This window comes from Megalobrama amblycephala, linkage group LG11, assembly GCF_018812025.1.
Source record: "Megalobrama amblycephala isolate DHTTF-2021 linkage group LG11, ASM1881202v1, whole genome shotgun sequence".
Taxonomy (NCBI): Eukaryota; Metazoa; Chordata; class Actinopteri; order Cypriniformes; family Xenocyprididae; genus Megalobrama; species Megalobrama amblycephala.
This window is the reverse complement of record NC_063054.1, coordinates 22,354,274-22,370,037: the sequence shown is the minus strand read 5'-3', so window position 1 is coordinate 22,370,037 and position 15,764 is coordinate 22,354,274. Positions and strand designations below refer to the sequence as shown.

The 15,764-nt window shown below is 38.2% G+C and overlaps 2 protein-coding genes across 3 annotated transcripts; both read right to left on the bottom strand.

Annotated features, from left to right (window-relative positions):
* Positions 1–1,631: 1,631 nt before the first annotated feature.
* gja10b (gap junction protein alpha 10 b) lies at positions 1,632–4,061 on the bottom strand. Its single transcript, XM_048206760.1, has 2 exons — positions 2,636–4,061; positions 1,632–1,939 (listed from the first exon to the last, which is right to left on the bottom strand). The coding sequence occupies exons 1-2, from the start codon at positions 4,037–4,039 to the stop codon at positions 1,901–1,903; spliced, it is 1,443 nt and encodes a 480-aa protein (XP_048062717.1). The 5' UTR covers positions 4,040–4,061; the 3' UTR covers positions 1,632–1,900.
* Positions 4,062–6,068: 2,007 nt separating this feature from the next.
* casp8ap2 (caspase 8 associated protein 2) lies at positions 6,069–15,313 on the bottom strand. 2 transcript variants are annotated; one of them, XM_048206753.1, is made up of 10 exons: positions 15,069–15,313; positions 14,666–14,753; positions 13,986–14,066; positions 13,729–13,832; positions 13,502–13,576; positions 13,272–13,387; positions 10,232–13,158; positions 7,531–10,039; positions 7,320–7,419; positions 6,069–7,236 (listed from the first exon to the last, which is right to left on the bottom strand). In XM_048206753.1, the coding sequence occupies exons 2-10, from the start codon at positions 14,712–14,714 to the stop codon at positions 7,174–7,176; spliced, it is 6,024 nt and encodes a 2,007-aa protein (XP_048062710.1). In that variant the 5' UTR covers positions 14,715–14,753; positions 15,069–15,313; the 3' UTR covers positions 6,069–7,173. The 2 variants fall into 2 exon arrangements, with proteins under 2 accessions (XP_048062710.1, XP_048062709.1); XM_048206752.1 differs by having other exon boundaries at positions 14,666–14,724.
* Between the last annotated feature and the right edge of the window lie 451 nt (positions 15,314–15,764).

The following is a 15,764-nucleotide window of genomic DNA, read 5'->3' as shown; positions in this document are numbered from 1 at the left end:
AACAAAATATATAACACTGGCCTATTTTACTGCAAAAATCTTACATATTGTGCCTTTAAAGGTCTAACATTTTTATTATAGAGGGTAATGCACGTGAGGTCACCGTCGACCGTTATGGGTCGCGTCCACTGAGTGGCACAAAGACTGAGTGGCAGCATTGGTTTTCAGCGTGAATGCCGCGAAAAACACACAAAACACATCCAAAACGGGAAAGAGCTTTGTGATTGACTGTACAAATAGCTTTGACACAAAACCCGAAGTATATATTTAAAGACTGCTGAAAGCTACAGAAAAAAGAAGCCAATGGATCACTGCAATTCACAGAAACAACTGGACTCCAGGCAGAGAAATATGGATTTGCAGTTATCATTTTGTGTCAAATTGTTGGATTTTGAGGTAAAATCATACCGTATATATTATATTGTTATATATTGTGTTGACAACTCATCAATTAAATATTTACTATCTTATATTCTGCATAATTTGGTGTTTTTAAATAAACACTGACAAAAACTATACAAGTTGTAGAGCTGGACAATATGACGATAGGCTATATATAACACTGATAAGTGATTACTCGGATTTAAACCTTATTTAAACTTATATTCTGCATAATTGTGTGTTTTTAAATAAACAACACTGACAAAAACTATACTATAAAAACATTCAATTCCAACCTTTAGTGTAAACGTTTCCTCTATTACATCCAGCAGTCACTCAGCAGGTTCTTTTGCCACTCAGTCCAGCTGAGGGAGCGCGTTTTCGGCGGGAGAGTGACGTCGATTTATACCTGATTCATACCCTCTATATGTAGTTTACCACCAGATGGCAGTGTGGCACGTTCTTGTGGTAAGCCTGAACTCACCTAGACCTACTTGAGAACGGTGACAGGCACGGAGACCGGGAGGGCAAAACATCCATAGAAGGCCTGTCAATTTTCCATCTCAAAAGAAGAAAAACAAAAATATGTGAACTTGTGAATAAAAAGCTTTGCAAGTTTTAGGCACCCGTGATCCATATCCAACACCTGCTGCAGTATTTCAGTCACTAAAAATAGCGACATGTTCTAAAACGCTTACAAATTTTAGTCTAGGACTAGCTTAAGCCTCGTCTGTGAAACCGGGGGATTAATGTACTAAAAAAACAACTGATATTATAAGACCAAATTCAGTATACACATTATTGATGTTGAATATTATATAAAAACGAGATGAGCCAATAATATGAACGCAATATGTGTTAAATGGGTAAGTTAAGTGTTTTCTTCATAATGATTTTTTTTTTATGGAAGAACGCTTAACGATAAACTGTGTTCCGTTTATTCTGGGTTCATCTGCTTGCCTGTACATAGCATCATCAATAAGGTATTGAAGGTAAATTACTTACTTCATTAGAACTTTGTAAAAGTCGGTAAACCTGGTAAAAAAAAAATCGCTGGCGGGCAATGGAGGAAAGCCTTGTTTTGCCCTCCCGATGGGCGTTCCAATAATGTGACGTCATGTGAAAACTATGAATATAAAAATAAAAGCGTTTGCGATAATTAAAAAAAAAGATGGATTTTTATATTAAATAATGAGGAAAGTCTGTTGAGGAAACAAATAATCTGATAATAATATCACAGTGAACACAAAAGCACTTTTTATTCCATAGTAAGGACTGATTGGCAACAGGTGTTGCTTGATATAGATAAATATATAGCCACCACCATCTATGAACTGTAAAGCGAGAGAGAGTGACTAGGCCTAAATGTTGTGAATGCATTTATTGAGAGTAGCTCTACTACAGTATGTATGTCAGTTAAATTAATTATGGAATAATGATGGAGTCAATAAAAATTAAGCCAGAGGAATACACAGCAATTTCCATCTTTGCTATCCGCTTAGAAGACGGTTCCAAAATGTCACTTTTTCATGATTGAAGACAGTTCCAGGATCATGCTCTGAAAAAAAAGAAGAGAAAAGAAATTATTCATCTTTACTGCATGAGTCATTTTCCTACATATCAAATTTAAAAATCTACAATACACGGTGAACGTAAAAATGGCATTTTGGTTGATTTTATTTTTTTACACTTTTTTTTTTTTTTTTTTTTTTTACAATTCTTTAGTCAGTTTTTGTCAAAAAATATCCTTTGTGTAGTCAATTTGTCATCATATAATTTTAATTATAGTAATTTCTACTCTGACTAAAATAACATAGGCCTATAACTTTCGTCAATGAAAATGGCATTTTATTCAATAAAAAAAAGCGCAATATGAAAAATGAAACCAAATATTCACATTTCATATAACGAAAATTTGAAAAACGTCCTTATTTATCGTTATGATGAACTTTTTTTGCCTGTTTGAGAAAAAAATAAGAAACATTTTCATGATTTCGTTGATGAGATTTGACTGTTCGTCAATCTTAGTTGGCCAGACAGTGATTCATCTTTACTAAATCTTTAAATATCTGTGTTTGGGACACCATGAGCCCGGAGACTATAGTCGTGAGCTTTTTAAAAGTTTGAATAGTGCTCATAAACTTTATAAAGTTGCCTCACTTGTTGAAATGGAACAGAAGCTTGGACCCAGAAACAGTATTTGTTTCGCCACTACTTATCAAGCGGATAGTGGATTATATGTTCCTCTACTCACCATTGACATTCTGCGTCCAGCGGCAGGGGGTGGTGTTATAGCTGGACTCTCCCCTTGAGCTATACGGTTAGCCTCCGTGTCTGATCCACTCTTGGAGGCTGGACTATCAGACGGGCTCTCTGAAAGCCCCCGTGACATGAAGCTTGCTTTCCTGGCAGTGGGGTAGTTCCCGCTCTCTGGGGAATCACTCTCCTCACTGAAGTCTTTACACTGACTGACGCGGCTCTGCTTCCGTAATGCTGCTGGTATTTCTATGTGACTGGCTCTGAGTGAAGCTCTGGGCTGCTCACCGACATTTCTGGGTGGTCCAGAGCCCTTGGGCCCAGACTCCTCGCTGCTGCAGGAGTGCAGACGGCTGTCTAAAGTGGACCGTCGTTCTGTGGCTCCCAACTGCTGGAGAGTCTGAAATTCGGGCTGGCTAGGAAGCCGGTTCTCCCTGGGGGGTTGCTCAGATCCGCTAGGGTCACCTTTTGGCACCTCGTGACTAGGTGGAGGACCAGCCATTGGCATATAGAGAGGCAAAGATTCGGTCTGCTTATCTGGCACCACTGCGAGGGAAGTGTGCGTCAAATGCATATGTTTTTGAGGTGAGGAATTGGTAAGGATGCATACTTGTTGGACCATGGAGTTTTTCTTTGACCTGCAAACGCTATCTTCATCTCCATTGTACTTGGATCCATAGATGGTCTGCTTGATCTTTCTCACACCAAGATGGAATATCTCTAGGAGATTGAGGAACAGGGACGCCCCTGCAATGACCAGCATGAAAATCATGAAGATGCTCTTCTCTGTCGGCCGTGAAACGAAGCAGTCCACACTGTTGGGGCAGGGGTCACGCTCGCACTTGTATAACGGCGCCAGTCCGATACCATAAAGCACGTACTGCCCCACTATGAATCCCACCTCCACCACTGACCTGGTTAAGATATGCAACACGTATGTGCGCAGCAAGGAACCCCTCAGAGGGGCCTTCCTCACTTTCTTCTGCTCATCCAGCTTCTTAAGCTCCTTCTCTATCCTTTTGTGATCCTCCAAAACCTCCGTCTCCTCCAGCTCCACTTTCAGCTGAGCTTTCTTCTTGTGGCGCTGCTTCTCCAGCGTTCGGAGCCGGTAGAGTGCATGGCCCATGTACACCAAAGATGGTGAGGAGACAAAGATGATCTGTAAGACCCAGTATCTGATGAGAGATATGGGGAACGCCTGGTCGTAGCAGACAGTCTTGCATCCAGGCTGCTCTGTGTTGCACACAAACTCACTTTGCTCATCGTCCCACACGTCTTCCGCAGCAACCCCGAGCACAAGCATACGGAAAATAAAAAGAATGGTGAGCCAGATTTTGCCCACAATGGTGGAGTGAATGTGAACCTCCTCCAAGATACTCCCTAGCAAGTTCCAATCTCCCATTTTCACATGGCCTAAAACTGAAACAGTGAACGTTATAAATTGCTTGGGCAAATTATTGTTTATGAGATAGATAGATAGATAATAGATAGACAAAAAAGGTTACGTTAATTACACTGAAAAAAAAATAAAAACTTACATTTTAGAGATATTCACAGAACACTTGCTGCATCAGTTTATCACACTAAAAACAATATCATACAACTCCAGTATCCTTTCATCCTCGCGGGAGTAATTTGTACTCCTCTGTGGACATCGCTTTGTTGAATGAAGTCCAGTTTCTCTGTGCATTGAACTCATACAATGCTGCTATCGATCTGTAGGCTGGACGGTACCCTGAGGGGGCTAAATTGCATCACAACAGTTGAGGGCAGGTCAGGGGGAACATAAAATTCCAAAATACCCCATGACCTGTGTGGAAATGTGTTTATGTTCAGGTAATTAATAATAAACTGTAAAATCTGAACATACCCAACATTATCTTAATGTTAATGGAATATATGCACTTAAAATACTGTGAGATTAGAATAGCATACTATAGTATAAAGTATGTATACAGCATCCAGTATGCACATTTTCAATACGCACAGCACAAAGATGGACTACTAAGGCCAAAATGTGCAGTATACATGAGTGTGTTTGACTTGACCTTCCATTTCCAGTGAGACAAGTGAACTGGAAATAATTCTAGCTGCAGTTTTTAACATCTTTATATTGACTCATTTTATTGGATTTCCAAAAATAGTGTAAAAAAGACATTTTTACGCTACATTAAATGTGTAAAATTGCACTCCCATGCATTGTGATGAGGTCATGTGACAACACTAGCATACTGCTTCTTGAAATGTTTATTGTTGCATAATACATACTGTTTTATTAATTCCTAAAACTAATATGTACAGTGTGTGTACTGTGCAGTATTCAGTAAGCAATAAGCCAGAATTCCACTCTGAACATATAGTACTTGTATCTAGGCGAGACATGATGATCAATGTGTCATGTCCGATTTTATAGTCAAATGCTTGAAGGGCTATTTTTGGCTAGTCTGAGGGTGATGTAACAAGAGATAAGCTGAAAACCGCCTTCAAGAATATAAGCCAGCTGTTAATAGCTTAGTGCAGATAGATATGTAATTAACTCTGGAGTTTAACAATTGCATACCATACATTCCACTAGGTGCAAAGTTCAGATTTAATACCAGCATGCTGCTGAAGCTCATTTATAGTATTTACCTTCTAAATTTTTTTTTGTTGTTGTTACTTATTTAAAAATGTTTTAGTGTACATGTACAAAAAATCCAAGATTTTTAGCTAGATGTAAATTCATGTAGATTTTGTACAATCAAGTCATTTAGGTTACATCTGTGTGAACAGAAGTTAAATCTAGATTTCAGACAGGGTTGCCAGGTTTGTGTAACAAAACAAGACCACTTGCAATTCAAAACCCGCCTAATCAGGACCAAAACTTGCCCAATTGCATTCCGTGGGGGTTTAAGGGTTGGGGGTTCCGCTTCAACCTGGACTAGAGAAAAAACAACCCACTGCAACAGTGTAAAAGTAGCCCAATTCCACAGGAAAACCGTGGACTTGGCAACACTGATTTCATAGGTGAAGTAAGGTTAACAGCTGCCAGACTGTGACCTAAATATCTCACTTCTGCCTGGACCATAGTATTGTCAGTGAGCTGTGAATTGTTCAATGAATCACAGGATTTATACCTCCTGTGATACAAACTACAATAGTAAGCCTAAACATGATGGTGATATATAACTGACTTTATACATCAACTAAAAATCACATTGACATCAGTTGGTTAATTGTAATTGCAAAAACAGATACCCAAACATCTTTTGTTTGCCATTGTTTTGATATTTTATATCAAATTTGTTTCAAACAGTATATATAATCCTGTGATATGGCAAATATTATTTTGAATTGACTAATCCAAAATAAGAACTGAGAACCAAACATTTAGATAAGTCTTAGATGCAGTTTGAAAACTGCAAAATATTCATCTCAAGAGGAACTTGCTGTAAGATGTCATAAATAAGATTTATTTCAAAACATTGAAAGATTTGTCAGAACTTACAAATATTTACAAAATTTATTTCCAAACAACATACAAGGTATTTTCCCACATCTAGGTTTCTCTTTGAGAAAAAAATAAATTGTTTAAAAAAATGATCATAGAAAAATCTGTTCATTTCAACTTTACAAATATATATACAAGGAAACACTCCCCTTATTCATTACCTACACAAAAAAAAAAAGAGAGAGAGAAAAAAAGAGAAACTACTCTTAATGTTACTGATAAGTCATCTTTATGAAAATTAAATCTTTCAGGATGACTAATGTATCAAAGACTGAAAATTCAAATCCTGACAACTGCAGACCAAAAAATAAAAAAAATCTTTTCCATCTCTACATTTAGAGCCATGTTACTCCAACACCAACCTCATTCACGTAACCAAATGGGAGAAAAAAATTAAGTGATCAAAACTATAGCAGGTCTATAAGCATTTAGGTTAAAGATTTTAAAACATTTGTAGTTCAGAGGTAGGTTTAAAAGGCATTGCAAATATCACAAAAGTCAACTTGTAATACAAGTTAATGTCCTTTAAATACTTTGTTCATTTAATTGCATAAAAACACGACAACTGTAGTACTTTGTGCAATGACTAACTTGCCAAAATAATGAAGAACAAGTAAATTCTAAGGCATCATACAGGGCTTTATGCACTGAAAATACTATGAAGCGTCATTTATCTACTTTGTTGTGTCTATGTCCTTGACACAGATTAATGTAAATTTCAGGGACCACACTGCAGATGTTTCTCTAGTTAATAAATTCTTCAAAATGTTGCCTGTTTGGTGTCTGCTCTGCAGTAATTATGAATGTTGTTAATCTGATGTTGGTAACCTAAAAAAAAAAAAAAAAAGCCTCTAAAACAGATCATACCATTTACTGCAGATCTTTTGGTGAGTTACAACTGTAAGTGCTTTTTCAAACAGATGGACGACAGGTAAAATACACTTATTTTTATATTCAATGTATTATAATTCTGCAGTTGGATGCTGATGCAGATATTGAAATCTCCACAGACTTCTTTGCAAAGTATGTTCAATCTCGTTCTTCAATCAATTCTCCATTTTCTCTTTCTTCTTGAATAGCTTCATCAATTGAGAGAATCGCTCCTCAATCTGTCAAAGAATAGCAATCATTAGTTTTACGACAAAGAAGTTAGCTTAAATCATATTTTAGAGAACACAGTAACAAAGCATACCTGCTCTGTTGACTTCTTCAACCTTTTCGACAGAGCAGCAAATGTCTTAGGTGAAGTGCCCTTCATTTTAAGCTCGATGAGTATATCGCGATCTTCATCCCTTCAAAAGACATAAGCTTTTATTTATTGGTTTCTTAAACTGAAGTACAAAAACACATTATGCAAAGAGAATTAATAACACAAAACAGGAGTGGAAATTCATTGAACTCACCTGGTCCATGTCACCACCACTTCTCCTTTCTTCCTGATTACATTCTTAGCAGATAGGCTGCTAGGGGACACCTGGGGTACTGCAGTTTTTGAGCCTTTTTCTTTGGAGGATTTTGACCTTTTCTTATGCCTGGACTTGGAATGTTTATCTTGAGATTTATCTACCTTTGGGCGCTTTGCCTTTGGCTCAGATTGGTGCAGCCTGCGTTTCTTTGACACCCTCTCAGATTTAGACTCTGGTGCCCTTGGGGTTTGAGTTGTGTTCCTTACATTTCCTAACATCGTCTCTGATGTTTCAGTCTCTGTTGCAGTGCTTTCCTCAGGAGCAGTAACGCATGCTTCTATGGAAACAGGCTCAGCATTGTTGCAGGACAAGTTGTCATCACCTTCAGATGAGGATTTTTGGCTTGATGGTTGAGATTCTACTGCTTTATCATTATCTATGTGACATGACTCGTTTACCTTGGTTGGGCTTTTGTTCAACGTCTCTCCAGGTGCAGGACCCAAGTCTTCATGGGTCAGAGTGAGATTAGGCTTAAGAGATGGCTCTGGACATTCAGCTGATGCTGGTACTGCTTTCCCTTCATTTTGTTTACTTTCAACTGGGCCAGTAGATGTTCGTCTTATTCGCACAATGAAATGATCATTTGACCTCTCCATTACCACAGCCTGCATTTGTAAATTGGGTTGGAATTGGAAACCAGATGGATTAGAGCCCTCCCATGTCCTGCTGGGACTTGACCCACAACTGGAGTTGTCAGTGTCCAGAGAAAGGTGAATGTCCTGTTCGGTGGCATCTTCTCCATCAAGAAGAGCGTCTTCACTATAATGTGCACTGAGGACACTGTTTGGGGCAGACAATGGCTGTCCAGTACCAGGGTGCAAGAAACTCAAGTGACTATCAGACTTTAATGGTGAGGGAATGGTGAGGGACACGGCTAGATCTTCCGCCAAGATAGAGAAAGATCTCTGAGAGATTACAGTTGACTGAAGCTGGCATGGTTCAGAATTAGAGGGCACTTCTAACAAGCAGCTTTCATCGAGAATTGCTGGGTCTACCAGCATTTTGCTGTTTGAAGGAAACTTGTAGGGGGAAATGGAAGACCAGGGTGTGATGAATTTTGATGGGGTTGTCTTGTTAGGGGTCATAATGCCAATAAAACTCTCCCCTGGAAGTCCTTCTTTTCGAGGCGTGCTCAGTGGCCAACTTGTATTGTCCCCAACGGGTATGTTGGATTCAAGCAAATCAGACCCTTGCAAAAGACACTTGAATATCTCTCCCATTTGAGAGTCAGAGACCAAGTTGAAGGTTAAGCTTGAAGTCTGCTGCTCGGTTAGAATTTCAAAGTCCGACTTATCCTGAATCGATCCATTATGGGAGAGACGTCGGACATAGGAAGAGATTCTATTGCCAGATTCTGAGGTACCTTCGTGGAAAGACCTTTCAGAGGACGAAGTAGGAAGCTGATGTGATGTCGTCACCTTTGCAGGCTGATCATCTTCATTCATGACAGCTTTTATGTTTTTACCTCTGCTCCCAAGTCCTCTGCGAGGCAGATTATTTGGAAGGGCCTCTCTGACAAAACTTCCTGTGTCAACTTTAGACTTCTTGGCCCTGTGAAGATGCCCAGGTGTGCTGAAAGGTTCTTTATCTACCACCTCACTTTCAACCTCTTTTCTTTTAATGGTTGAATTTTTATTTTCATATGATGCATTCTTGGATGGCTCAGACTCACTTTTGAGTGCTGTCTTTAGTTCCTTGAACAAGAAATCAAACTGCCCATCCACAAATGTCCACAACTTCTGCTTGAGATCTCCAGCTCTCTGCTCAAAGATACGATTGACGATGCCATTCTTGGTGACCTTGCTCATGATTGATGAAATAATCTTATTAAGTCTAACTTTTATGTCATTACCTTGGCAGCACAATTTATCCAAGTCAACCGCATTAATAAATTCTATAAAAGAGGCATGAGACATATCCACTATACAGCAGAATGCAGTCTTAGTGACATTTTTCTGAAGCTTCATGTACTTTTTCCTCAACTCAACTCGAATAGATCCTAACATGTCCATAAATCCGTCTAGCGTATAGACCGCTGATTTCAATGGTGGGCTGACAGTTTTAAAGCGTCTCTTACTTGAGGTGGGACTGTCGTTAGAAGCAGACGACTTTGAACACTTGCTTTTCTCTGAATATTTAGCAGGGGGACAAGATTTCTTTTGGGACACTCTTTTCCCAGCTGCAGGTAGCTTTGGACTTGGAGTCTTTGAGGTTGGTTTTTCCTTTTCTCTTGGAGGAGTCTGGATAAACAGAGGTCCTTCTTCTTCACTCTCACTCACTATTTCACCATCCTCCAGCTCATCTTCATCAGTTCCACAAGCCGAGAGGGCATCTTTTGTCCCTTTGTTGGAGGAAGCTGTGACAGAAGAGTCAGGTGACTTATTCTCCTTGTTCATGTCCATATTTACTTCATCCTTATCACTGCGAGTCGTTACAGTTGAGAGATCTTGAAAGGAAATAAAGAAATTAACATTAGTAAGATGTACACCTACACCTGTTGGGCCAATTATTACAAGAGTCAGGCAAACATGCATTTCAATCAAATGTTCATGGAGTAACTAGTGCAATTTTTGGCAATTATGGGAAACTTACAATATTAAACAGCAATACTATCAACAAAAAAAACAACACCACTTACCTTTGTTAAGACTTTTGACATGTGGTTGCTTCTCAGCACGCTGAGGCTGTACTTTTTTCACCTGACGGACTGGACTTGTGAGAGGGCTGATGGGCTCTGGAATAACTCTGATGTTCCTCAGGGTAAGCATCATGGAGTCTTCATCATGGCAAAGCACAGCAGGGTTCGAAGACTTTGTGTTCTGTTCTTCTTTTTCTGTGGAATCTGGCTCAAAGGAACCAGGTTGCGAAGATGACATTGTATCCTCTCCAACAGTGGTGCTCTCATTTTGAGCCATAGTGTTCTGACTCCATAATGGACTTTGAAGGGATTTTTCAGACATTTTCAGATTTTCTGATGTGTGCTGTGTTTTAATTGATTTTGAATGTTCAGATGATTCCCCTGCTATCTTATTGTCCTGTTTTGAAGTACCCCCTTGTTCATCATCACAAATAACATTGCTTGGGTCATCTAGATCTGCACTAATTGTACTAGATGAAACTTCCATGTTGACAGAACTCCCAGAATTCCTAGAAGAATTAATCTTAGGAATACTTTGTGCTTTGTCAGAGCATGATACATCATCTTGACAAATCCCATTTGATGCAGGTAGTAAATCCTGAGACTTGGCCTGAGGATTTCTTTGGATTTCCATGTGAGAAGTCTCCTCAGACAAAGTGGCAGAAGGATCTTGTTGCTGACAACCATCTACTATTGAATCAGGAGTATTATCTGAAACGACCACTTCTAATGTTTTACAGAGCAAAGTATTAGAGACAACAGCATTATCTATAATTCCCGGAGAGTCTTCCGTCTTCCCAGAGAGTCCGTTCTCACAGACACGATTTGGAGATTCTTTTGTAAGGGTTAATTTTGATGACAAATCATTGTCTAACACATTGGAATCTGAAGTCTTGCCTTTTTTCTCCTCTGAGGTTTCAACAATGGATGGCACTTTGTCCACATCCTCTTGACTTTCAGTGGCATTCTCTTCTTGTACCTCCATATCGGTTTGTTCAGCTGAGGGCTTCTCAGAGGCTACAGCTGTGAAGAGATCAACAACTTGTCCAGACTGTTTGCAAGAACTGGTAAGGTCTTCTTTTTCACCTGCAGTTGTAGCCTCAGGGTTCTTATCCATTTCCTCATCACTGTGCTGGCTGTTCAATTCATCTATGACACAGAATTCCTCCCCAGCATCAGATAATCTGCTCTCATGAGCTTCTGTGGTATCAGAGGACTGCTTCTGCTTCTTAAGAGGCGATAGGGTGAGGTTCAATGTCTCCATGAAACTCAGTTTTCTGTCTGGACTATTATCCTCAGATGTTTGGCAGCGATTGATGCTGACAGCTACCGATGGTGACTCAGCATGAATAGATTCAAGATGTTTGTCTATCTCATTCTTACTATCTTGACCTTTTCTGTATTTTTTGTGCTTTTTAGGAGAGTTCTTTCTGCCATCTTTGGTAAGAACATTTTTTGATTCTCCATGCTTCTGTACCCTATGCTCCTCCAAATGTCCACCTCTTTTTCTTTCTCTGTCCTTGACTTTACCCTTGTCTTCAAAACAATTCTTTTCAGAACTTCCATTTTTGGCAGGGCATTTTAAATCATCTGTCGCTCTAGATTTATCATAGCAATGAGAGCGTTTGCTTTTTGATGATGGCTCCTCGATTCTGCTTGATAATTTCCCCTTATAAATATCCTTTCGTTGAGAATCACGTCTGGGAGAAGAAAAAGCTTGCCTACTGTCTAAGACATCAACTTGTTTCTTAGATCTTTTATCTTCATCTTTATTATCCATCTCCTTTGTACTCCTTCTCTCATATTCTTTGCTACTGTCTGACCTGTTACTGCTTCTTTCTCTACTACTACTGCAGTTGTTACCCTCATCTCTTTTACTCCTTTCACTCTCCTTTGGCCTCTTTTGCTTATGGTCTCTGCTTCTTTCCGTTCTGCTGCTCCCCCTCGCTGCACTAGAACTTTTATCCTCTTTCCTTCCATGGCCACTTGCATCTCTTTTCTTCCATTTGTGGTTTTGGGAATGGCTTTCTTCATCCACCACAGTACAATCTGTACATCTCGAGCCAGTGTGTTTTGTTTCTCTGCTAGTTTTGTCTGCATTTTCATTATGCATGTTCCCTTGACTCTGTGCCTCCACATCTGCTGCTGTCTTATCTGAACTTTTGGATGGCTTGGAATTGACAGATGGTGAGGCTTTGTGTGACAGGGAGGAAGGGCTTTTCAATTGTTCTGAAGTTTTAAGAAAGTCTGTAACTTCAGGCTGCTTATTTCTATTTTCACTAGACACAGAACTGTCTTTTGCAAGCTCTTTTTCATTTCTTTCTGACTTGCTTGAGTTGCCATCCACTTTTCTCTGAGACTCTAGTGACACATGCTTATCCTTCGAGTTACAATTTTTGTCCCGGCTTGTGAAATTCTGTGGTTTTTCTAGCTTGTCTGTATGTTTTAAGGGAGAGTTTTTATTTTCCTTCAAGCTACTAAATCGACAATCAGTTGTATCAGGAACTCTTGGTCCAGAGTTATTTGTTTTGGGAGTGTTCAAGACATCTGCCACTGTGGATATGGTGGGATTTTTTATACTCCCTGATGTTCTGTGAGGTCTGCAGTCTTGCTCTGGTTGAACAGTGAGGGTCTCATCGTCAGGTTTAGCAGCAGATTTATTCTGACAGTTCAGAGGACTTTCAAGATCAGTTCTAGGGCATCTCTGGAGCACCTCAAATGGTTGTGGTGCTGCAGTTGGCAGATATGCACAGTGATTCGACTCAGTGTTTCTGTGCTGATTTACTTCATTCATAGTATTATCCTGTCTAGCACCTTGTGATCCTAAAACAGAACTTGTAGGATTGTTCAAACTGTGCCTTGTGTTTGCCGGACCATTTTCCATTTGAGATCGACGGAAATTTTGACCATAACTTCCTCGACCGGACCTATGATGGCAACACACAAAAACAGGAAAATGACATTAAAACCATCCAATCCTGACACAAGCCAGGGTCCATCATCTTTTTGTGAATTTTAGTACCAGAGCTAAAGTTTTTACCTATTGCTGAGTCTGCTAATCTCCTCATCCTTACGCACAATCTCCATTCTAGCCGTCTTGATGAGAGAACAAATGTTCTTCTTCAGAAGTAAGTTTTCACTGCTCAGACTTGAATTCTTTAAATAAAGTACAAAAAAACAGATTCATTATTTTAAGTTTTTAACCAATGTGTGTGGGTATTAATTAAGCATCAATATATAACAATAACTGTTAAAAAAAAGTAAACACACCTTTGTCTGCAGTAGCTGTAACTTTGAAAGCAGTTCCTTGACTTGTTTTTGTGCATCATCAAATTTTTGCTTTAACTGTTATAAAAGATAAGTACAATGTGATAATGTAACTATTCTGTCCATTTCTTAACATTTAAAGTAAAACCAAACCATTAGCATGCCATGCAACCATATTCAAAGTTTAGAGTTCAGGTTACAAGACCTCATTGTAAATTTAGGTTACAGACCTCATTGTAAGTTGCCTCCTTTTCTTCTTGTTCTTCCCTGATAATTTCCTCATATATATCCATTGATTCCATTGTCCGAGGGGAAACGAATGGGTTAAATTCACCTAATAATAAAAAGACAATACAACAACTATAACAATCTAAAAACATGCACCCTTCTATTTCTCTGATACTCATACATCAACAAATTACTATAAACAAATATAAAAACTATGGAATCTGATTTACTTAATTCAAGACTCATTAACGAAACCCACCTTGGTGCCCATCACCCTTAGGGCTGTTCTCCAGGCCAGAGTAAATGTCCACAGAGTCCTCATTGTAATGCAGAGATGTACCTGTATCAAGCACAAACACTGATAAAGTCATAATTTAAAACATTTCAATCATATATACACGTATGTTTTATTTTCACAGAGCTAAGGGCTGAACCTGTTAAGACAAGAAACTGGGCAATAACACAAGAGGTAAACTAAACAACATTATCTGGATCAAATGACATACATATAGATAAATATTAGAAAGCACATTCAGTTATTAATGTGATCATTCCTAGCCTCAAATTTAAATGCAAATTTAAATTTAAATGTTGTGCTGCTCATGCAACTATTACTCATGTGACTTGTCAATATGATCTTGTGAAATTGTTGAGGAATCATTAGTAAAGTTGATTATCTGCTATAATGACAGTGTTATCAAGATACACCTAAAGTATTATTGCAGAGACATGGCAGAACAATACATTGCTGAAAATTAAATGCATATATAGACAAGAATGTGGTTTTGTTAAAGTATTTGTGGATTACCTGGACAAATCTAAGATCAATTTAATATATAATAGATTCATACAGATAATAGATAATACAATAGTACTCTACTGATCCTACCAGAAAACATGCCAAATATGTGAAAATAAAGTGCATCTGGAGAATCTTACCAGAGGGCTTGTCAATAAGATCTCCACAAAGCTCATCCATTAAGTCCATTTTCAGTCAGCTAATGAAAGACAAAAGTACAAGAAGTTCCTGAAAACAGTGACATTAACAGCAACAGTGGGCATGTGTCAGTTCAACTACACCACTTCCTGTCATTTCCTTTAAAAACCCTATACTGAAGTAATGCAAATTCAATGTGGTACTAAAAGGACAAAAGAATCAACGTAATATTAAGCTGAAAAAGCAATATATCACCCCCTCCCAAAAACACTATACTTCTTACAAAAAGTATACTTGAAACTGTAAGATCGTTGATTTACACGAACTCCGACGAAGTAAAGCGATCAAAATCATTAGCATAGTATGTGTACAAAGTGAAATTAAATTAAAGTATATGAACAATACCTGTATCTCTGGTAGTGAGCAAACGACAACAGGCGGATATAAAACTGTAAGATGGACCAAACACTGTACAGCGGAGTTCAGGATGTGACACTCATGCTATCACACGGGTAAAATATCATTTGCAGCCAATTAGCAATTTTCAAACTGCTTGTAGACAGCGATTTTTAAAAAATTCTTGAAGCATATTTCCACCAGCTCCGCGCCATCCTTATACAGTACACATTCTCCAAACAGGAAGTGACATCATTTTCCCGCGGTCTCTCCTTTTCTAAAAGAACGCTTTCAGCATATATATATATATATATATATATATATATATATATATATATATATATTTATATATATATTTATATATATATATTTAGTCTTTGTTTATTATGTAACTTTGTTCATTTTATCTTAGCTAAATTTCAGGTTTTGTAAGCAAATGACAAAATAATGGAATGCTCATTTGTTCAGTAATTAATTTATGCTGGGTTATTACTTTAATACTGGGTTATTAGTTATTACTTTAATGAAAGTCGTTTGTTCCGGGGTTTTAATATGAGAATAGAAGACTTGTACATTTTAAGTATCACATATTATTCTTAACAGAAAGTGTAACAGTAAATAATTCGGTAAAATAATATTTTTTTTCCTTTAAACTCTTATGGTCGTTGTTATTATGGTTCATTATTTGCCAAATATTATACAGAC

Excerpts from the sequence above, each read along its gene's own strand:
- casp8ap2 (XM_048206753.1), bottom strand. The coding sequence starts at position 14,714 with ATGGACTTAATGGATGAGCTTTGTGGAGATCTTATTGACAAGCCCTCT. Across the intron at positions 13,388-13,501 it reads TACAGCTACTGCAGACAAAG|AATTCAAGTCTGAGCAGTGA; the intron begins GTGTGTTTACTT and ends CTTTATTTAAAG. Across the intron at positions 7,237-7,319 it reads TGAAGAAGTCAACAGAGCAG|ATTGAGGAGCGATTCTCTCA; the intron begins GTATGCTTTGTT and ends ATTCTTTGACAG.
- gja10b (XM_048206760.1), bottom strand. The coding sequence starts at position 4,039 with ATGGGAGATTGGAACTTGCTAGGGAGTATCTTGGAGGAGGTTCACATT. Across the intron at positions 1,940-2,635 it reads CTGGACGCAGAATGTCAATG|AGCATGATCCTGGAACTGTC; the intron begins GTGAGTAGAGGA and ends CTTTTTTTTCAG.